The sequence below is a fragment of the Seriola aureovittata genome, chromosome 5, assembly GCF_021018895.1.
Source record: "Seriola aureovittata isolate HTS-2021-v1 ecotype China chromosome 5, ASM2101889v1, whole genome shotgun sequence".
Taxonomy (NCBI): Eukaryota; Metazoa; Chordata; class Actinopteri; order Carangiformes; family Carangidae; genus Seriola; species Seriola aureovittata.
In genome coordinates, this window is record NC_079368.1 from 20,794,227 (window position 1) to 20,817,223 (window position 22,997).

The 22,997-nt window shown below is 41.6% G+C and overlaps 1 protein-coding gene across 1 annotated transcript; it reads right to left on the reverse strand.

Moving 5' to 3' along the window:
* Window positions 1-1,327: 1,327 nt before the first annotated feature.
* On the reverse strand, window positions 1,328-21,630 carry scarf2 (scavenger receptor class F, member 2). The gene is made up of 11 exons (XM_056376931.1): window positions 20,905-21,630; window positions 18,336-18,394; window positions 18,137-18,238; window positions 17,013-17,532; window positions 16,264-16,482; window positions 15,909-16,037; window positions 15,460-15,563; window positions 14,029-14,143; window positions 13,616-13,713; window positions 7,514-7,669; window positions 1,328-5,449 (listed from the first exon to the last, which is right to left on the reverse strand). The coding sequence occupies exons 1-11, from the start codon at window positions 21,012-21,014 to the stop codon at window positions 4,212-4,214; spliced, it is 2,850 nt and encodes a 949-aa protein (XP_056232906.1). The 5' UTR covers window positions 21,015-21,630; the 3' UTR covers window positions 1,328-4,211.
* Between the last annotated feature and the right edge of the window lie 1,367 nt (window positions 21,631-22,997).

Below are 22,997 nucleotides of genomic sequence, written 5' to 3' on the forward strand. Positions count from 1 at the left end.
CAGAAATCCGTCGCAAGTCATACGCATACTCAGTCAACACAGTTTATGTTGTGCGGTGGTGACACGCAACACACATTTCCAAGCTGTGACTTTCCCACAACATGTCAGGGATAAAAAGCCGGAGAACATGTGTTGGTATGCTCAGCTGAGAATCTTCTCCATCTGCGAGTTGAGGACGGGCAGACAGAGGCACTTGTGTCAACATTCCTCTCTATCCTGGCAATGAATTACACTTCAAGCCATTGTCGCATTTAAAAATGAAGAATGATGAATAGATAAAAGCAGGCTAAAAGGAAGATTGATTTGGACCTAAACCATATCAACTTGTGACCTATTAAAGACCAAGACCAAGAGTAAGTCTACAGCCTCCATGTGGTGCTGTACAGCTGGGTTCTTTGAGGTAAATGCTAACACGAGCATATTAACATGCTCACAATGACGGTATTTAGAAGATATAACGTTTAGCACGTTAGTGTTGTGTGTTGGCTAAAAAAAAAAAAAAGTCCGATACAAATCCTTTAGAAAACATCAAAGTAGGTATGAGTCTGTGAAGTGGAATCAAAACCAGACTGAAGCTCTACAGCCATAACAAAACATAACACAACTCAACACTTTATCAAACATGCACGCATTCATTATACACATGTACGTAGTGAGTAGAACACCATGTCAGAACAGAAGAATCCAAAACAAAGCGGCTTCGTCTTCTGTTCCCAATTACCCATCACATGACCTATCCATCCGTCCTTACATCCATCCATCCATTCATTCATCCATCCTCCCTCTTTGCCTTGTGGCCCAGTCCTGGTTATATCCCTCTTCTCCTTGCTAAAAGAGGAGACATATGCAGCGCGTGATTAACTCCTTAGCACAGAGTTTCCAATGTTTTTCCCCTATGAAAGGAGCTCTTGTCCCCCCCCCCCCCCCCCCCCCCCCCATCCTGAAGGAGCCGAATCAACAGTCCCCTGGTTCCCTCGGGCTCTTTGAAGAGGCCGCTGTGACTGAACCACTCTGTAGGACTCCTGCCTCGTCCCTGGGACTCAGCAGTCCGGTAGCCCAGAGTCACAGGAAAGGGTCAAATATCAGTCAACATTTGAATGAATCTCTTTAGAGAATACAACAGGACATTTATGTGGTGTATTATTCAATATATCCCCTTTCACCTTATTGTTGTTTTAGTTGATGGCACACCAGAATAAGACACAGGGAAAAGAAGCCAACAAGAGGTTATGACCCCATGACAAAGAATGGGGTCTTAGTGAGTTAGTGTATGACGGCTGTCGATTTTAAATGAGGACTGATTTTTAGGTTATGGTTTGACTAGAGCTACATGTCTTGCTTTTTTTTATTCCAAAGTAGTAAATGAGGAAACACCAATTTAATGACCATACACAAATGGAAATCAAAAGTTGCTTAAAACAAACCACAAAAGACAAAATACACCTTAGGCCTACAGTTGGTAATGTTTTTGCAGCTTTTCAGGCCCATCTTTACAAAAAAATGCACTGTAAGCCTATAAAAACAGGCACGGGCCAGTCAGATAAAAATTGCCACTTCATAATTACACAATGTTATGGTTTTAAGTATATGCAATTGTTTCAACAGTGGTATCATAGTAGTATTTTACAATCCTTTCTGTATGAGCTTTTTTTTTTTTTTTTTATAGGAGGCAATGATAACAACTGGAGGGAACGAGAAAAGAAGATTACAGATTTCCTGTGCAGCTATTAATGCCATATAATTACACTCTGCGTCATGCAGTTAAGTGTTATACAAACAATAACATCAACAGAGAACAATTACAAAGCCAATGTAAACTTTACAGGAGGAGAGTACTCATACTGTAGTTTTGCTTCAGAGCCCAAAATAAGCGACATATAAAAAAAGCAAATACAACATGAAAGCCAGTTCACTGACACTAAGGAAAACAGGAGAACTAAAAAAAAAGGTCATATAAGCACAGCTTACAAAGATAATAAAAAGTACACAATGTATACAAGTAGAAAATGTTGAAAAAATAATCAAAGAAATGTGTTGTACCTTGATAAAAACACATAAAACCAAGACAAGTTTTCAAATTAGCTGTTCAGCCCAAGGCATACCAATGAACATTAACCTGCTGCATACTTTAACCTATCATCCATTGTTCATAGCTCATGCTTTAAGTGCTACTTTCAAAATAGCTATCCATCAGTCACTAAAAAAAAGCTTTGTCTTTTTGACAAACTGAATTCTTCCAGTTTCAGTATCCCATCCCACCACCTTGCTTGGTTGACTTCTTTTACGATAAACACTTGAAATAAAAGTTGGCAACAACATTTAGGCAAACGTAGCTCCTTTTGCTTAAACTGATCCACAGTTGAGGCACATTGTAACACTCGAGGTACGGTACCATTTAGTCCTATGAACAACAATGAAATGAAAGCACCTTGTTCAGAATGGATCTACTAGCTTAAGACAATATGGTCCTTAGGGGACAAAACATCTCAAAACAAGATTGTTTTTTTTTTTTTTCAAACAATACCCTGATGGTGTAAACAAATTCTTGTGAAATGATATTGACCTAGTTTCTTAGCTAAACTGAAAGAGCAAATAAAGACACATGGCTGTCTCCTCCTGTAATCTGATCTGCAGAGAGCTCTACTAACAGCCACTACTTTAACGAAACTATCTATTGCGTGTGATTTACAGGATGATATTGTCCTGCTGTATGTTTTCTTAAATGCAGCATAGGGAAACTGCAGATGTTGCTGTAATGCAGAGGAACTAAGGGAGTTTAAAGTGATTTATAAGCATGACATGAAGTGAGGACATAGGATAGCTCGGGGTTTCATTTTTGGCTTAGTGGTTTAGCTGACTGAATAAAACGTACAGTAAGAGCACATTCTGGTGATTTGGCGTTAGCAGAGGTATGAAAGAGGTTTAAAATAGCCCCCCTTTTTTGCAGAAAGATCAAAAAGCTTGTTTGGGCGAGCTTTGAGAGCAACAATAAAGCTCAGGAATTAAAGGTCCCATATTGTGTAAAGTGAGATTTCCACGTCTTTAGGTTCTATATTAATACAGTGAAATTATCAAAGCGCTCAGTCCACAGAGAAGTGAACACAGCCTGGATTCAGAAATAAATGAGCCAGCAGGATTTCTGTAACTTTGTGATGTCACAACAGAATAGTCACCGCTTTTCAGCCATGCCCAAAGCCCCGCCCACCTTGACCCACCATCCAACCTTGCAGGATTTGGTATCTTGGAGTGTTTACCTGAAATCTGCTTTATTTTTCTGATTGATCACTGAGGAAACAGTAAGCCAATCAGAAAAGAGGCCCAGAGACTCTCTTCTGATTGGCTGACTGACCTGTTGTTGCTAGAGCTCCCGAGAGAGGAGATGTAAAACTACACTGAGATGTTTTTTGGTGCTTAAAACCACAAATATATCTTCTTATGGATATGTGTAAAATATGGGACCTTTAAAGGAGACTCACAAGTGGGGAGAACATTTAAGTCATAAATGTAGCATTACGTGTGTTTTCTCTGGCGTACAAAACACTGCTAATAGCATGAGGTCACAACCTGAAACCTGCTCTAGTAGCAACATGTGGAACCGCGAAGAGTAGCTTTAACATCAAAAAATGAGGATTATATCGAACTTATATCTAACTGTATTTGTGCAAGTTGGTCCTTTGAAATGAGAAAACAAACAAAAACAAATAGCTTGCAATCCTCAGAGGATCCAAATTTTTAGTACCTTTAGTACCTGTGGAGCGCGTACATAAAAATAGCTATTTTTTTCCTGACGCCTGCATAGCAAATTATAGTTATGTAACCTCAAAAAGCAACCCATATATAAATATAGTGGTGGACATACTGCAGAGGAATAGAGATGAATGAACTATGGATAACGTCTGAGTGCCACTGTTCTCACAGTTGTGTCCGGCGTTGCCACAGGTTGTGGTGTGAGATTGATACATAGTTGTTACACAAAAAAAAAAAAAAGGATTCTTGAAATGTAATACAATGGTGTATAGAGGTCATTATAATACAACTCACCAATATGCCCTCGATTAAAAAGCATTTCTCACTCTTGGCTGGTCCTGAAGTCACAGCACACTCACACAGGAAAACGTTTAAATTCCTTGATTGAAAAACTATGTGGTTCAACAACAAATCCATTTTTAGTCTTTTTGAAATCCATCACAACATTTGTCTTTTAAAACCACTTATTTCACTACCTGCGGTGGCATGATGGCTGTCTTTTGCTGGGGCATTTTACTTTCAGGTGTATCCAAAGTACCCTCCTTGCCTTTCTTCCTGGGTGGCTTTTTTATTGGAGTCTTCTTTGGCGTAGGATCCAGCGTTGGGTCCCCTGACCTTGAGCCGTTCAAGTCCTGCTTCTCCGGGCTCTTGGCATCAGGGGTCCCGAGGTCGGTAGTGACGGGAGCCACCATCTTCTGGAGGCTGCTCGAGGTGGGCAGCAGGGGCTTGGTGGAGCCCTGCTGGCTCAATCCACTGGAGGGGGTCCTCTTGGCTTTCTGTGGAGGTGTGGGCTTCTCTCGGTGTCCCTTGGGTGTGGAGAGACCGTTGGTCTTCGTCAGGCCTGTCCCCTCGTTCCTGTTGATGCTTTGGGTTTTCTCCTTCAGCTGAGCAGCCAGCAGTGTCGCAGCCTCAGAGTTCATATGAGGATGGATGACCTTAGGGCTCTTGGGTGGCTCTTTGGGGGTCTCCTTTGGACTGTCAGCACTCTTCTTCTCAGATGAAGAGCTGTGAAAGCTACTAATCTTCTTCAGGGCATTCTGAACAACACCATTAATGTGCTCCATGTGACTGGGACTGCTGTGCTCATCCCCAGACTTCTTACCTCGCAGAGGTTTGTGTTTACTGGGGGAGCCGTTGGTGTCTGCCTCCTTCCCCTCCTGTTTCTTCTGCTGCTCGCGGTTCCTCTCCTTCATTTTCTGCCTCTCCTCACTCTTGGCTGAGCCATCGCTCGAGCTCCTCTTCTTCTCCTTTGGCACTGCCAGTGCCTTCATTCCCCCCTGTCCCTGCTGCTCTGGCTGGGGAGACCCTGTGGTATTTCCATGTATCCATGATATCTTGGGCTTAGTAGATGGGTCTGGTGGGCGTGGTTTGGGCTTGCCAGGTGAAGGTGGTGGTTTTCCATTGCGCTTGGCCTCTGGTGTAGGAGTGCCATCCCCGTCCTTGCCACTACTGTCATCCTCCTTGGACTGCTTGGAGAGGCGGGCGATGCGGGCGTAAAGAGCCGCAGTTGTGGACTCAGAACCGCTGGTGGAGCCTTCACTGTCAGAAGACTTGAGCAGGGGCTGCTCACTGCCTTCTGGTTTTGTGACACTGGTGTCTTTCAGGGAGGTGTACTCCCCTGCATCGTCCTCATTACAGACGACCTCTGGCTTCTCTGTTGCTGGGCTGGGGCTGCGCTTCTCTTTGCTTTCAGTCACAGATTCTGTGGATCGTTGGCAGATCAACAGGTGTTAGTCAAGGATTATCTATCCAGTAGTCAAAGGTAGTTCATTTTAATTCTCCTGGTTTAAACATATAAAAAGAATGGATCAAACTTTTCAGATAATATAAATAACCAGACACATTATCAATCAAATTATGTAAAGTGATGTAATTTAAGACAGAAGAAGTAACAGATATTTCGAGTTCAATTCATAAACAATGAAACAAACTGTGGCTCAAATCAATACATTTTGTGGTTTAGTCTTGTACAGGGGCCAGCGAGTAACTTTTGCCTCGAGACAATTTTTAAAACATTAATATAAGTAATTGATTGATAAAAATGCAGCTGGAGTTTGCTTTGTTACTCTTCACATGTGTGTCGCTGTGGCCCACAGTCTATTCTATATGTTTTGACTGATTTATTGAACTGATGTTATTTTTCACACATCACATGTGTGCTATTTCAGAGGTCTGTCAAACAAGCAACAGAACCTTTGGAACTTCCAGAACTTTTCAGAATAAAACCTCACAATAGCTTGAAATAAAGCATTGCTACAAAAATAAAATAAAAATTGGTTGAGAGGAAGTGATTCTGTGGGAAACTGTTGCTGCCATGGTGGAGATCTATTTTAGCACCAGGCGCTGTCCAGCTGGCACTGCAGCCCGCGGCCTGATTCCTGAATGTTTGTGTCTGTCATTCACTCTCAACATGGGTAAAAGTATAATAAGCTTTCTTGCTTTCTTCATGAAGGGGTAAATTCTCTATTTGGACATTATAGCTAAATCTGGGACTGTCAATCCTGATTATCAAAATAATCTGGCGGGCCAGATATTATTATAGGCGGGCCACTTTTGGCCCTTGGGCCGCCCGTTGCCGACCACTGGTCTAGTATGACCACTAGCTCATCGTGACTAATGTTTGCTATTGTTAGCCAACTTTCAAAACAGTACACATTGCTTGTGTCACAGACATTACTGAGTTAGTTAACCGACTTGATGATTCTCTACTTGTGCTACTATTACATTATGTTTTATCATTTACTTGACTGTTTTATGTCAATAAAAAAAGTTTGTTTTCTTTATTTTGTTATGTTTTTTCTTATTCTACTTTATGATAGAGGCCGTTGCGTGCCACACAGACTGTAAAACTCTTTGAGGCAAAATTGTTGTTTGTGATTTTGAGCAATTATATCTACAATGATATTGTAGAGAACAGACTACATAGATTTTAAAAATTCAAGAAAAAAACTTCTTCTAAAGAGGGTGTTACATCTCTGATCTTCACAAACAGCAGCATTTCATTGTTTTTTCTGCAAGTAGACATTATTTTCTTTCCACCATAAAAAAAAGCGCTCACATATTATTTAAAGAGTGATATCTGCACCGCTTCATTTGTTGGTTTGTATACACATACTTGAGAACTGGAGCAGCTCCACTGCACAAGATCCTATCTGTGCAAACTCTAATTCAAAACCCTTTCATGATGTTGACTGTAATCATTTTGTGCCTGAGGCTTTTTTATTCACAATCAATTGTTTCAAAGCCCTTGAACCATTCATGGGGAGAATGAGAACAAAACCTAACTACTAAGAGAGCACTAAAAAATACATTAGTCACACACACACACACACACACACACACACACACACACACAAAATCCCCACAAACAAAACTTGACTTGCGCTGTCAGACTTTCAGAATAGAAACTGATGGAACGGGTGTTTTCCACCAAACTTCAAGGACCTAGTCACTGTTTGGATTTGTGCCATATGCTGACTTGACTATTCCATTTCCTGTTTATACTCCCCTTGGTCTTGAAGCAAAACCTGGACCTAGATGGCATATGATAAACTGCCAACTATCTCTGTAATGAGATTTACAGAAATGGGTTGAGTCACTGCACGGCACAGAGGGGTCTTGACTTCTTTTGAAACTTGTCCATCAGTGTGTGTGTGTGTGTGTGTGTGTGTGTGCGTGAAGGGCCCTACATGCCAAAGACAAATTATGGATTTATGTGCGTCATTCCAGATAACTAAACAGTTTATTTATCCTTACGATGACTCACCTTCATGGGGCACACAGTAAACTGGCCCGTCATCTCCGCTCTCAAAGGAAGAGAAGGACTCCTGGGATGACCAGGAGGAGGGGGAGGGCTGCTCGGCCACTGAGGGGGGTTCGATGAAGCTGCAGTTGAAGGTGTTCTCTGGGTCGTGGTGGGCTACTGAGAACAGAAAACAAACGCAGAAGCCAAAAGGTCAGCCAGAGGGTATTGTACTGTGTTACAAGAACAACAGTCTGTTCCCACTCACTCTCACAACTGCAGTGGAGTCGTACAAAGCGTTGGTTTAAGTGAGTCTGTGGAAAAAATTGGGTTTTACTGGTTTTGCATGCGAGTTAAACACTCACAACATTATTGGTTTTTGAAATCAAATGTAGATTTTTGTTTTTCACGAGCTGTTCAGTATTTTCATCTAATGATGCCATAAGCTAAAGCGATTCAGGTTTTTTTCTTCGCAAGTTATAAGAAAGAAACAGCATTCGGACCATCAAATGAGACAGAAAGTCTCAATTAACCTAAGACTAACAGCATTGTTCATGGTGGGTCAACAGCTCCTTGTGACCCAAACTACCTGGGAACCAAGAAATACTTTAAAGGTCCCATATTGTATAATATATATTGATATTTCCATGTCTTTTTTGATTAGAAAGCAGGTCTAGGCTCTGTATTAATACTGCGGAAGTATCAAAGTGCTCAGTCCACAGAGATATGCACACAGCCTGTATTCAGAAACTGAGCCTTAAAATGAGCTGTCAGGATTTCTATAACTTTGTGATGTCACAACAAAGCAGTCACCACTTCTCAGCAATGCCCCAACCCACCTGGACCCACCATCCAACCTTGCAGGATTTGGTTTCTCTGAGTGTTTATCTGAATTCTGCTTTATTTTATTCGATCACTCAGAAAAGAGTCAGCCAATCAGAAAGAGGCCCAGAGACTCTCTTCTGATTGGCTGACTGACCTATTGTAGCTACAGCTCCCGAGAGAGGAGATGTAAAACTACATTGAGATGTTTTTTGGTGCTTAAAACCAAAAATATGTCTTCTTATGGATCATCATCCATTACTTTACACTTTTCTGGTAAAGTTTTGGACCTTTAAAAGATTACCACAGAAAGCTAGTACATAGAGCAACAGCGCTTAAAAGAATCTATGATTTTCTTTGAAGTGATGATTCAGTATTTGGGGAAAAACAGCTCTTTCTGAGAGTGAGATGAGAAGATCGATATCAATCTCATCTCTGTGCAATAATTTCGAAGCTAATAAGCTTAACCTAGCGTAAAGACTACAAACAAGGAGAAACAGGTAGTGTGAACACCTGCTAGCCTGTGCACAATCAGTGTTGCTGTGCTGATTTCATTTAATTTCTTAATGTGGTTTTCTTCCGTACTTAGATGTTGAGCTTTTGGCTGGCTTTTTTTCACCATCTTCCACAGAATCCTCTCCCACAATGATATGTAGGTCAAGTCATGTTTCTCTCTCCCTGTCTCCCTCCTGCTCTCTCCATCCTCCTTCCTTCCTCTCCTTTCAGACACTGCAGTATTCTGCTGACCCTTCAGTCTCAGGACAGCTGTGGTTTCTGAGGGATACTTGTGGCCGATCTTCCCATCTGGCATGAACGGTTCTGGCATAAACTGTACTGGGCGTTAACTCGACATGACCGACCACATCAGATGCTCCTGTTTACATGCCCGATGACACATGGGTCCATCCGTTTGTTTAGACCTCAGATAAACCCTCCATGCAAGGAATCCCGAACAGTACCCTGGCTAGGAACAAATCCCAGCTCCTTAGCTGTTGTTGTTTGACTAACTAAAAAGAGACAAGCTACTTTTAGAGATCTACTGCAGGGCTTTCGCAGTGTCAGATGAAAAATTGTATTTACTTTGTATTTCATCTGCAATATCAGTATATGAGAAGCCCATGTTACTTTTATTTCACACAGCTTTATTTGGATTCGCACTGCATCTTCTCTTGTTAATATTTGACATACATACACTTTTAAAATGCAACTTAACAAGAAAATCTTGACTTCGACAAATCTGTTTAGAGGTTCTTCTCCCCGTAAAGTGTAAACTGAACATATCTGATTTATTTTTCATTCTCAAACTGCTCTGATGTTTATTCTCTTCCTTCCTGTGTCCATCCTTCTGCTCACACCATGCGACTTTGTGTTGAGCCTTTCTTGCTTTCAACATTGTCTCAAACAGCAAACAGATTTAGTCACGGTCATATCACAAGTGGGTTATAGACCCTGTGTTTCTATGTGCTACATCGTTCGTACAAAGCCATTTTCAAAGACTTTGTTTTTTTTAATTTTATTTTGATGCTGCTGAGTTTTATCTAGTTTTCCAGATCACAGATTTTAGCTGCAGGTTGCTTCTTCAGATGATCTGGTGACATGTTCATAAGTAATTATCAGGTTAATTAGGTTCATTTTTATTGCTACACTGACCTAAAACCATTGCTCCTTAAAAAGATTTTCTTACATTTATCCTCAACAAGTAATCTAAACCTCTGTCCTACATGTTCGAGTTTGGGAGTCTAATGTCTGTGAGTTACTTGTAGGGTGGATAATCTCAACACAGGTGCAACATGTCTACCATAAACAAGTACAGATGTGTGTAAAAAAAAAAAAGGACATTTAGACCAAAATAACAAATGTGTTGGATATGTATGTAGAGGGTATTTTCATTCAAGGGCACTCGACTATGTGAGTATTTAAAGATATCCTGTTTGCCGTACATTTGTAATTAGGACTGCAGTGACTACACAAATGTCTAATGTGGCACTAATGTTCTCATCGGATTCAAATCAGCTTTGTGTGGATGCAGTATATTAATAACACTATACATAATAACAATATACAGTATATAACAGAAAACAGTAAAATATTTATCTAGAGGAGTGGATGACACAAAATATTTGTGCGAGGAATAAATAAATGAATGAGACAGCGTATGAACTCTATCTACACTTCTGGCCTTGCAGGGTCGTTACTGTGCAGCAGCAGGCAGATAGGCAGAGGCCGAGGAATGTAGAGCAGCTAACCTATGCAGAGACTTCAGCTAAGTTAGTCAACAAGCTAACACATGGGCATTTTGCGACATTAGTTGTACGCAGTGATGAACAACTGCTGCCCTTGAAAGCTGCTCCCTCCAGACTGCGGGTCTAGCGGGGCCGATCGCTCTGCAGACTGGATGCCACTGTGATCCCTCCCTACATGGAGGCCGACGCACAACAGGGCATTATTGACACATCCCAGCTGCAGAGCTCCACCACCACAGTTGCTCGGTAAGGGAGGGGGTTGGGGGGGGGGTGTACAGACCTGGGGCAGTGGAAGTCTAGAGGCTAGAGACCTGGGTTGGAATAAGAAGGCTGCTAAGTTCAAATGTCTGGCCCAGCTGTGGAAATCTGGGCACAGAATGGGGGATATTAGTTGCCAATAATAATAGGAATCAATATGTTTCAGCCTTAAATAGCCCATGTCAGGGTTACTGGATTGCATGTCTAAACAGTTTAGACAAATACATTACACATCCAACATGGCCACCTCAGAGCCTACAGAGCAGACACTGATCACTGTTAACTGTTAACACATACACTATTAAGACTTTTTCTGCCTTTTTATTAGGCAGCTCACAACTGCATGAAAGTGAATCTGAGAGTGTTACTGCAAACACATTTCCAAACCCAGCCAACTTTCCCTGGATAAATTAAGATGAAAAAAGCAGGTGGTGCAGCTCTCAGCACTCACCCATGGGGGAAGCATTTGGACACAGAGGATGTAAGGAATGCCGCACAGACGCGATCTGTAGGGCGTGGAGTAAATATGCTCAGAATGGAATGCCAAACTACAAGCAAACAGTGGTAGTTTTGCCAAGAGGGGAATAGGTGACAGTGTGTTCATGTGGCTATTTCTCTGAGGCTAACTATGCTAACAGAGGAGCAAATGTTGTCTTCCTCCCCTGCTTCCCCCCACGTTCCTTTTTCCTTTTCTCTTGCCACATCTGTTGCCACTGACCCTGGTGTGGATAAATCACAGTTCTGACACGGACTGGGGTAAATTTGACCACTTCCTGTTTCCAGCCCCTTTGGGCCCCCTCTGGAATGTGTATGTGTGTACGTACGTGTGTGTGTGTGTGTGTGTGTGTGTGTGTGTGTGTGTTTGTGTGTGTGTGTGTGTGTGTGTGTGCGTAGGACTGTGTAGTCCCAGTCAGCGTTAGGCTGTCCTAATGTTGACAGACCATGTTTGTGTGGGTAGCCCAATGGAAAGGAAGTAGAAGACAGACATTGCTCAATTGTAATAGATAAATGGGTCCATGTCTAATTTGTTCTCTGAAAATGTAGTAATTCTTACTGTAAAAGACAAAAAAATGTTAAATTGATTATTTGTAAAGGTGTTTGACGCAGATGACATTTGGGATCTGGCACACTGCTTCAGGCCTTTTCCAAACAAACATACTGATGTCCCACACTGTCATGACAAAGGCAACTCTGTTCCAGTGTTGTATTTTGAACTGAGAAATACTGGAGACAGATTCTAGGTTAAATAATCAGCTGGATAACCGAGGAGGCACGTGCTGCTCACACAAGGGAAAGAAACCAGGTCATCATGTTTTAACTCCTTCCACACCACACTGACTTCAACAGACCTCACCACCCAAATTGTAATGTCACATAGTGACAATCAGGAAGCTCTGCAACACTGAGCAATCAATGTATCACTGAGTCTACAAGATGTCAGAAAATTCCCATTACAAGTCCTCAGAGTCCCAAGTCCACATCTTCAAATTGCTTGTTTCAGTCCAAAGATTTTCAATGATACAAAACAAACAAGAGCAGCAAATCACTGTATCAACAGGCACTGTTTTCTTGATTAACAATAAATTGACTGTAAAAAATGGCTGTACATTAAGTTTTGGTCAGAGGACTAATCATTTAATTGACTGATTGCTTCAGCACAACTGCAAATGTCATCCCAATATTCTGTCAGTGTTAGGCATGATTGATATCCCACTTCAATTAGGGAATAAAAAGCTTTGCACAATAATAGCTCATCTAAGAATAATTTCATGTATTGAAAATATTGGATTTCTCATATAGAAATTTGTATATTACAGAAAAATATTGCTGCTGTTGTCTGGTAAGTACATAACAACACATTAATCCTGGAACTGCATGTACAGTCCCAACAAAGAATAATCATTATATTGTATAGAGATAAAAGAGATGAAACATCTGCAGCTAACGGGGTCAAGAGGTCAGTTTTCCAGATAACTGTATTTTTAAAACTACCTAAGAAAAACATTGAACAAAAACAGCCATGTTAAACCATGTGTGATGGGGTTTAAAAGATCAGCATATCTCCTCTGTCTGCTATAGAGAAAAGGGGTCACAGACAGATCTGTCACACACCACGAGACCTCCGCATGGAGAGCAGCAGAGCCGCAGTGTCCACCCAAACAGTGCGGCCTTTGATAGCACGTCACTCACCACCACCCGGGCCCCCCGACAACCACTGGCCGTCTTTTAATAACACAGCCTCCTCGTCAGCCCGAGAAAAGACGATGGAAACGAGCAAAGAAAATGGTAAGAAAAAAAAGCCCCAGTTTAGGGTTGTAATAATATGAACACATGGCATTTGAGGGTGCCAAGAATAATAAGGGGCTCTAAAACCAGTGCATTCCTTTCAAATGAAACCCCATACTCGCCTGGCAGCCACCATACACTTTTCAACCCTATTCATCTTCTAAGAGGCAGACTAAGGTAGCACTGAAGTAAAATGCTCAATCTGACTGTCATTGTCTCTGCCGTGTTCAACTGAAGACATTTAAAAGCACTAATAGCCACAGTTTTTACATTCTCTGACATGTCCATTGTTATCTCAAAATCTCAATAAGTAAGTTAATTAGGCATTGGCTATTGATGAAGCTAAGAATGATGTGACTTTCTTTAACTTAACTCAGCCACTTTAGCATACAGTGCTGTACAAGCACCAGAGAGAAACATTACATAAACTGAAGCAGCTTCCGGCAGCTCTGCGGTGGAGTATGAGAGAGAGAGAGAGAGAGAGAGAGAGAGAGAGAGAGAGAGTTCTGGGGCTTACCGACTACTTTGGGCAGTTTCTGTCGCCTCAGTGGAATACGGGGAAGTTTAGTGCTGATTCGGCTGAATCGTCCACACAGGATCCGCTTGGCTTTTTTGCTGTTGGTAGAGTTGTCTTGGTTAGGATTGAAAAGGGATGACGCCATGGAAATCCAAATGAATCATTCAGAAGAGGCATATTAAACCTGGCCCTGTGCCTCTTTTGAGGGCTCCCTGGCTGCTCACATTGCTACGTCAATACATAAAAGAACTCAGAATACATCTTATATGCATTTACTCATTTACCATCCTGGTACCTGTGAAATAAAGCAGAAAAGATTCTCTATTTTTCATAACCTATTCAAACCTCCTCCAAATAGGAACTTGAGCCCCCATCGTGGACTATTGAGGCGAAGACACCCGTCTGTCACTCACTTGTGGTCGTCTTTGTGTCGACACAGGCAGCAGCAGCACAGCAGCGAGAGCAGGACAATCAGTAAAAAGGAGACCAGGGTTCCAGCCGCAATCACACCCATCCGCTGGTTGGGCTCTGAAAGACGAGATGCAGAGAATTCTGGGTGTGCCACACTGGCGCAGGGAAGCTCTGAAATGCCAGTTTCAACAAATCTCCCTCTCTGTCATCGCAAGCACTAAAAAACATTGGCATGTAGAAAATCATCATGATTTACTAAAAACTACATTCAGACGACTTGAGTATGGGGTTAAACTCACTGTGCATCATTTTTATCGATGTGATAGTTAGCTTCTGTAATAAAGATAGAGCATATTGCTTCGTTAATAATTGATTCTCAGTAGCTGATCTGACATGAAGCATCTCGGAGGAATTGAGATTGCAATGGGCTGAAATTCGTCACAAATAATTCACTATTAATCTTATCTCTCTCCAGACACAGGATCACTTACCCTTTCACTGCTGATTTCCTGCAAGCAACTTCTTCCCTCCACCCCCCCTCTTTACTACACATCCCCTCACCGTAACTCGATGATTTATTAGCCCCCCCCCCCCAAATGGGATACACCCCAAAGATGATAACTGCTGTATTGCATAAGTACGGACGACATTTGGCACTTGCAAGGACAGATGACACCAGAGGAAAGGCAAACCATCAGTAAAGGGGGTAAATAGTGGTGGTGGTGGTGGCCCCTGGGTATTTGCAGCTGTCACTTGAGGCTGAGATGAATTGTTAGGCTGACTGGGTGTGGCATGTTGTTATTGCTGGTTTGTGAGGGAGGGGAGTAAGGTAAAGTGACAAGGTCTTATAATATCACTGACCAACCTCCGCCCGTCATGTTCACGGGCCAGAATCGCTGCTACCTACACACTGATATCCTCTCCTGCCTGCCTCCAGTCATCACTTTTTCCTCTACTCTCTGTCTCCAAGTTCTTTTTCTCTTCTTACCCCCCCCACCCCCCCCTCCCTCCCCCTCTTCCTCTCGCTCTCTCTCTAGCTGGACAGGAACAAAGCCAATAAACACAGCCATAAAAAGGACACCGGTCTGGGTCTGGAAACGCTATCAAGGCCCCGCTACGTTAACTCTCCTACTACACACGCTGACCTGAATAGATGTGATTGTTGGTACTCGGTGTATACAGCCAACTATTAGACATTTAATACACAGGCAGCACCAGTGGCATCTGGCTTTTAGGACAAACAGCTTTAGAGGGTTAGAACTGTTCCTGTTTGTGCAGTATGAGAGTAAAAAAATATCTGTTTTGTCTCAGAAAGAGGAGCATTACTTAGAAAAACACTAGTTTCTGACTGCTGCAGTTCACGGAAACCCCTTAAAAAAATCAACTCCACGAAGCATGTGGTTACTGTTGAAAAAAAATGACGGGTTTCTTACGAAGATAGCAGGCACCAGACACAGGATCACAGTTCTTGTCGTGGCAAGAGCAGGTCTGGTTGCAGTTCACTCCGTACTGGCCAGGTTGACAGGTCATATTGCAGCTTGAGTATCGAGAGGAGACAAAAACAACATCTGTTTAATGTCCATTCCAAGTGACAGATGTGCAAAATGGGACACGGAAAGAGGAAAAAAAAAACAAGCATTTTTTATTATGTGATGGAAGTTTATAGGAATTTTACTTTTCTATTCCCAGAGTGTGCTTTATCAGTATCTGTAAAAAACATGCCTCAGAAAACACAAGCTCACTCCTTCAGGTCCCAAGATATATAAGTGTGTGACAAATGCAATATGAAAGGCATCAATCCTTTTCACTACGCACGGTTTGCTGCCCAGGGCCAAAAACTGAGGTTTTTTTTTTTTTGGATATTAGGTGTCTTATGACTTACTAGGTGCCGTAAAAGCCCGGGTCACACAGGCACTCTCCAGTGACAACGTGACAGATGCCGTTAAAACAGTGGCTGCAGTTGTTCTCACAGTTCTCGCCGTACGTGCCGTTGGGGCAGCGCACCTCGCACCTATGACACACACAAGGAATGCCATGATTGCAGTCATTTTCAAAATTACAAGAATGAGTCATGGGCATTATCACAGTGTGGAAAATGGTATTATAGCAGCTACTACTTAAAGGCACAGCCATTATGTTTTGTTTTTTTTAAATGATAAAGCTTTATGGGAACAACACAATACTGGCATGTTTTGTACATGCTTCTTTTACAGTTGTGCTGTGGGTGTTTTTCGTACCTGTCCCCAATCCAGCCGGGGTTGCAGTGAGAGCACTTGCCATGAATGGGGTCGCAGTGGTGACCGTCTTTACAGGTGGGACACACTTCCTGGCAGTTTTCGCCAAAAAAGCCCTTGGAGCAGAGCTGATCACACCGTGTCCCGTTCCAGCCTCTGTCGCAGGTGATGCAGCGTCCCTCCGTCACCTTACAGGGCTGCTGGCCCTTGCAGTGCCCACACCTGTGGCCGGCCAAAGAAAGCAGAGAAAGGAATTCTCATTTATCTTGTTTACACAAATCTGATCCAAATGTAATGAAACCGTTAAGAGGATCTGAAACATGATGAAAGCCATCTGTATTTGCATGCTTTGAATTTTTGCTCTAATGATCATTTAAAGAGGGAGATAAACAACACTGAACTCTCGCTGTGTTCTTTTTGGTTCATAGCAACTGCATCGTGTGAGAACGGCCCGGTCCATGGAAGGTAAAGCACTTAGCCTGAATTGCTTTTACATGTTTGCTGATGATTATGGGATAATGTGAATACCAACTCCTAAATCTCACTTTATTATTGCTCCATTAAGTAACATGTTCAAATATTTTAAGGGTTATCAGCTGCAGCATATATCAAATCTTATTTCCTATCAAAACCACAAAACCGCACCATAATATGTATCGGACAAGGGACCTGAACATTAGGCATCTGTAAAACTGCATGTTTCCTGTGTTTTTGAAATGGTACATTTGCTCTGCCAAGTTTCTTCCCCCCACCTGTTCCTGCAGTTTTGACCATAGAATCCAGCAGGACATGGTTCCCTGCAGAACTTCCCACGGTATCCTGGTGTGCAGGTACATGAGCCATCGGCTTGATTGCATTTGCCGTGGATGCACTGGCAGTATCGCTCACACCGTGGGCCCCACAGCCTCTCGCGGCACTGGCAACGTCCCGTGAACTGGTCACACGGTGAACCGTTACAGTTACACTGGATTGCACAGTTCCTCCCCGTCCAGCCGGGGTTGCACATGCAACGCCCTGTCATGTTATCACAGATGGAGTTGATGCTGCAGTAGCAGTTGTTGTTGCACTGGGGACCCCAGACGCCGGGGTGGCATGTGCATTTGCCCGTCTCTTGATCACATTTGCCCTTTTGGCATAAGCATGCGTTCTCGCAGTTTGGTCCCCAGCGATTGTGGTTGCAGGTGCACTCGCCGGTCAAGTCATCGCACTGGCCGTTGGGGTAACAATTACACTTCCCCTTGCAGTCAGGGCCCCAGAACTGGGCAGGGCACTCTGTAAAAAGACAGTGATGTAATCAGGAAACAAGCAAGAAGTCTTTTGACTTGTTAAATATCCTTAAACAAGAGTGAGAGTCTACTGCCATGCTAGCAGCAGCAGTACCTATGAGGCTATAGATAGACACAGTAGAGTGCCAAATCAAGTCATGCTGATGTTTAGCAGGTATAATATTTACTGTGGTCACCATCTTAGCTTAAAAAATGAAGGAATTGTAGGTATTTGGTCATAAACCAAACTATTAGACAAATGAAAATGAGCAATCCATCTTGAGGGGGAACATCAATGTGTTTACCACATTTAATGGCATCCGCTTAATGGTTGTTGAGACTTGAGAAAGTTACAGGATCAGTCATCAGATTCATCCTCTGGACACCATGAATAGTGGTACAAAGTTTCATGGTCATCCATCTAATATTCCTGGACCAGCTGACTGACAGACCAACATTGCCTTGTTGCTGGCATGATTAAAAACCCCAAATTCTACTCATCCTATAGTTTTCCATTTTCAGTCGAAGCTAAAAAATGTGACCTTTTAACATCAAAGCCAAGAGGCAAAAGGTAGAAATGCTGATTAAAAAAAAGGAAAAATAATGCTTACTAGTGTCACAGCTAGCTCCAAAGTATCCGTGACGACAGCGGCATTCATTCGGCCTGACACACACCTCATTTTCCTTGCAGGTAAAGTTGCCTTCACAGAGAGCTTGAGTGGACAAGAACAGGCCACATTATTCAACTGGCTCGCACAATGAGCTGTGTGATAAATTTTAGTGCTACGTTAATGTAAGGGTTGTACATACGTGTCAGGCATTCATCCCCTAGCTGCCCCCATCCACCGCAGCACACCCATCCCGATGACCTGGAAAAACAGAGTCGGAATGAGAGGGACAAGATGAAGCACCTAACTGAAATGCGGTCAAAACAAAAACAACATCCACACCCAACCCGTGCTTCTTTGATCTCACACTCCTTATTGATGTGGCTTCTGCAAACGTATGCCGGGCATGGTACATGACGCATATGCTTAGCACATGGTTGCATAACTTTCTGAATATGGGTCATTCACATCCAACTGTATTCGGTACTCAAAAAGGCCCTTAACCCCTGAATCTGCAGTTTATCGGATTCTTTGGCTTTCCACAGCCTTCGGGGAACACTGCAAGAGGAGTATGAATATTCAAGGGAAATATTTAGCAGCCACGTTTTCTGCCTGTCAGGAAAGGACGGATGCGTCTCTTCTTCCTCCCACGCCTGTGACCTCCGTGGGGCCCCTGCAACACGTCAGCTTCCCTTAAAGCGTTTGAAGATGGCAGTTTGCTTTCAGTCAGTGCGCAGAGAGCAGAGCTGGTTTTTTTAATCCTAAAATAGGCACGTGGTAGATAACACAGGCCTAACCTCTGTATGCTTTCACTTGTTATGAAGGAATAAATAAGCCTTTTACCACATATAACACGGCGTTGGATTGAACTTTTAGTAGCTGTGCTGCTTCAAATTCTGACAAACTCCAGATAAAATGTATGCAGTTGACCCTTGTTGACCTTTACCACACAGCCAGTCCATGTCTGCACTCAGGGAGAAAGATTACATTCACTTTTTTGTGCCATTAATGCAATGTTTTGAAGCAAAGCTGAGCTCCTGTTTGCCTTTCATTATTACATAAAGAATGTACCAACTAACTTTGCCAAGGATTTCAATAGCTGCTCTTTCACTGATTCAAAAACACATTTTTCTACATCAGTACTGAAAACATCACATGACTAACAGCTTTTTTTTTTTGTTCCCAAACAGTTTTTTAGGAACACGATTCTGGAAAACAATTAGTGTTGAAGGCATCATCAGTTAGGATGTATTGCCATTCCGGCTACAGCAGCTGATTTTGCAGTGCTCAGACACGTACTGGAAAAACTGACTGGTGATGATAAATGCTGAATTACTTCCCTCTATTCATTTGATTCAAGTCAGAAAAAATAAAAACATAATAATGGGCATAATGGGAAAAACAAGCAAGCAGAGAGTGGCGAGTTCACTGCGATGAATAGTTGAATACTGGAAGGAGGGCAAAATGTCCTATATTATATATATATATATATATATATATATATATATATATATATGTATATACACTGCATATATCACACTGAAAACTTCACAAAGCACAAAAATAGACTGTACTTTTTGGGGGTAAATGACAATTTGTTGCCCCGCAAAGCACAGGAAAATCTATGAGGTGACAGGACAACTTCCAACTTTTGAGGAGCAGCTCCTGATTACATTGCATTTCATTCTGACTGCACTGAAAAAAAAAATGCAATGTGGCTTTTCTGATAAGCTATTTTCAGTTTTGCTCCAACAACTTTGACTGCAAAGGAAAATATAAAAATATTCTTTTTTTTTAAGTTTACAGAGTCATCAGTCCCAAATGTCTGTAAAAGAGGTCAAGTTATGTTACAGGAAATAAGAGATACTTCAACAAACTGTAAGCACATGATTTCTTATCACACATCTGTTACAGCATATTGGAGGTTGAGCCCTGGATTACATTTGCTGCTTCTTGCCTACCACAGTCTCAAAAGTCATAGACATCTGTCTAACAAGCTTGGACGCTGCAGTCAGCAATTGTGGACTTGGATGTTTTTCTTTTTACACTGCAGACATTCAGGCTCAGCTGTTTTCCTAGAGGTCATCAAGAAGTGCTTTTATGTGATTATTTCTCACATGCTTGATATTTATGATATCAACTGATAACCGAAATATGTTCTTTTAATAATAATAATAATATAATAATAACTTCTCTCAACTGTCCAAAACTTCAACCACAGTGTGGTTATCAAACTGTGCCACGAATGCTGTGAAGGTCAATCAGAGCGCCCCCTACAGAGCAACAAAACATTGCACTGCATCTGTTCCAGATGTACACATCTGTATAGCTGCTCTCTTCAATGGGCTCCTCCTCCTGCTATACAATGAACATGTTATATGTAGAAAGGAAAGAGGTCAAAGTGAAATAATGTGTTGAAAAATAACAGTGTTGCTAAGACTTCTTGATATATTGAAACTTTTAAAAAAGTTTGGTGATTTCACAACAAGTTAACGGTGACTCATTCTAGTGAGAACCGCTATTCGTGCAGACGGTCAACACTGCAAAAAATGTCAAAAGTATTAATCCCTCGTACTTAGTTTTAAAACACATTTTTCTTCAAAATAAGTGAGGAATGAGCAGATACCACTTGTTTTCCTTGCAAGCCCAACTCTGGTTGGACTATTTTCAAGAGAGAAATAAGGCAGAATGGGGCAGAACTTATAAACAAGTTGATTTTTCATTTACTACCAGTTGAATAAACCCTTATTTTCCTCTGCAGTGATGCTTACCCAGGTGCTTTGCATACATTCCTGCCTTTAGGGTTGAGTTCTTGGCTGAAACTTGAGCAAAAGAAGAGACAAACCACCGCAACGACAGCAAAAGAGTTCTTCACTTCCATTGTACAAGCAGCAGCATCCTTCTAGACGCCGTTTTTACTCCGCATTTCCCTCCTCCAGAACTAACAATGGTGGCTTTTCACTTGTGTTAAACACTCCAAATTTCTTTCACGCACATAATCCAGATGTATCTTGCTTTAGAAATACGAAATCCTTAGGTCTTTGAGGTGTTTTAAAAAGTCTTGCGACCACCTACGCCATCGAGAAACTCAGCAGCAACAAAAGTGTCCAGCGACAACAATCCCACCATGTGAAAAGTCACAAAACCAAAACTCGACAATCACAGTTTTCTTCATCAACCTTCTTCTCCTGCAGTGCGCCATTTATTCCATCAAAGTTTCTGAAAGAAGCCATCATGCAAAGCTCAAGGGTCCAGACACATAATGACACAGAAATAACTTTTTTCTTTTCCAATATAATGTCCTCAACGCGTGCGGAAACCTGTGGATTGATGGTAATCTTGACAAAAAAATATTGAGACGAATTAGCTGCCTTTCGCTTTGTCCTCTCTGAGGAGACGCGCTTAATCCGTAACTTTTGTCCTCTCTTGCGCTCTCAGGAGTGGCAGGAGGGAAATTCCTGATTTGTTACTCTATCTTTGGCTTTGTGCGCCATGTGTGCGCCACCAAATTTACATACGCCAGTGTGCAACAGGGTCTGTTTTAATGGCCCTGGTTAAAAAAAAAAAAAAAAAGTCTTATGGACTGATTTATGGACAATTTTCATTTAAACAAACAAAACGTTAACGGAAGCAATTACGACGAAAAAGCATTGCTCTCATGAAATGAAAATTATCACTGTTGTCACTATTGTCATTGACAGTCTTACATTTTAAGTGTTTGAAATTCATCACAAAAGATTTACAATTATATTTTTAAAATGATTTGTAGAATAGTAACGCACTTGAAAACACTAATTTACTGTAATCTTAATTTAATGCATGAAGAAAGTCTGTGTGCTTTTGAGTGTGGGGGGTGGAGGGGGCAGGAGTGCAACAACTACATGTGAAACAATGGCTCCCCCATCTGTTAACAGGAACAAAGTGATTCTGGCATATGGCACCTCCTGGATTAAATCCTGTAAATGCAACTCCAAGGTCTCCTCAACACTGACAGCGGTAGAAAGGAGCCAGGAGAAATATGTTTTTTTATTGATCATATTAGATGAATAATGACATCCAGTCCAATACCTTTTTCCAACAAATAGTTGCACAATCATACGCACACCTCATTCCAGTGGTAGGCTTTGTGGATTTCCAGGGGTCCTTGCAAGGATTTAAGTCCAAAATAAAGTTATTCATGACCCTTCTACAAAATGTTATGACATGTTTGTAATTTAATTCTACTAGTGTAATTCATGATCCATAAACAAAACCCACTGCCAAAATTTTAAAAAGACGAATGTTCATGACCAAGTTTGACTGGTCTTTTATAAATGACTCCAAAGTTATAAAGAATAATTATTTCAAATGTTGACTAATTCATTTGATGAAGAAAATACACAAAAGGTCTTTAAGTTAATGTGCATTGCTATGCCTGCCTGCAATTACTTATATATAACTCAAACATGACATTATCTGCATTGAAAATTATGCTAAAAAGGTAGAGTAGGCTACTCAGAGTAATTTATTGCTAATGTGGCCATGTGAGGGCAAATATGAGGCTGATTTACGGGTATCAGCAGCTCTCTCTCATTTTCAGTGCTTTCCAAAGGGGTGTGGTCTTTTTCCTTGTAAAATAGGTTTTTGAATTGTTTGTCTCAAGACAACCAGTGGTCTAAGAAATATCTAGGTCCTGTAGTACAAGTAGCTACAGTATATGACACAATAGATATATACTGAATTACAAGTAAAGAACAACGGTCACTCAAGTAAAAGTCGAGTACTCATCATACAGAGTGAAATATTATATATTATTATACTAACATTCATATAGCTGATAATATTTATCATTGGATTACTTGCAGTCTCTGGCTTAGTTTTGTTT

Excerpts from the sequence above, each read along its gene's own strand:
- scarf2 (XM_056376931.1), bottom strand. The coding sequence starts at position 21,014 with ATGGAAGTGAAGAACTCTTTTGCTGTCGTTGCGGTGGTTTGTCTCTTC. Across the intron at positions 16,038-16,263 it reads CCCGGCTGGATTGGGGACAG|GTGCGAGGTGCGCTGCCCCA; the intron begins GTACGAAAAACA and ends TGTGTGTCATAG. Across the intron at positions 14,144-15,459 it reads GTCTGGTGCCTGCTATCTTC|AGCCCAACCAGCGGATGGGT; the intron begins GTAAGAAACCCG and ends CTCGTCTTTCAG.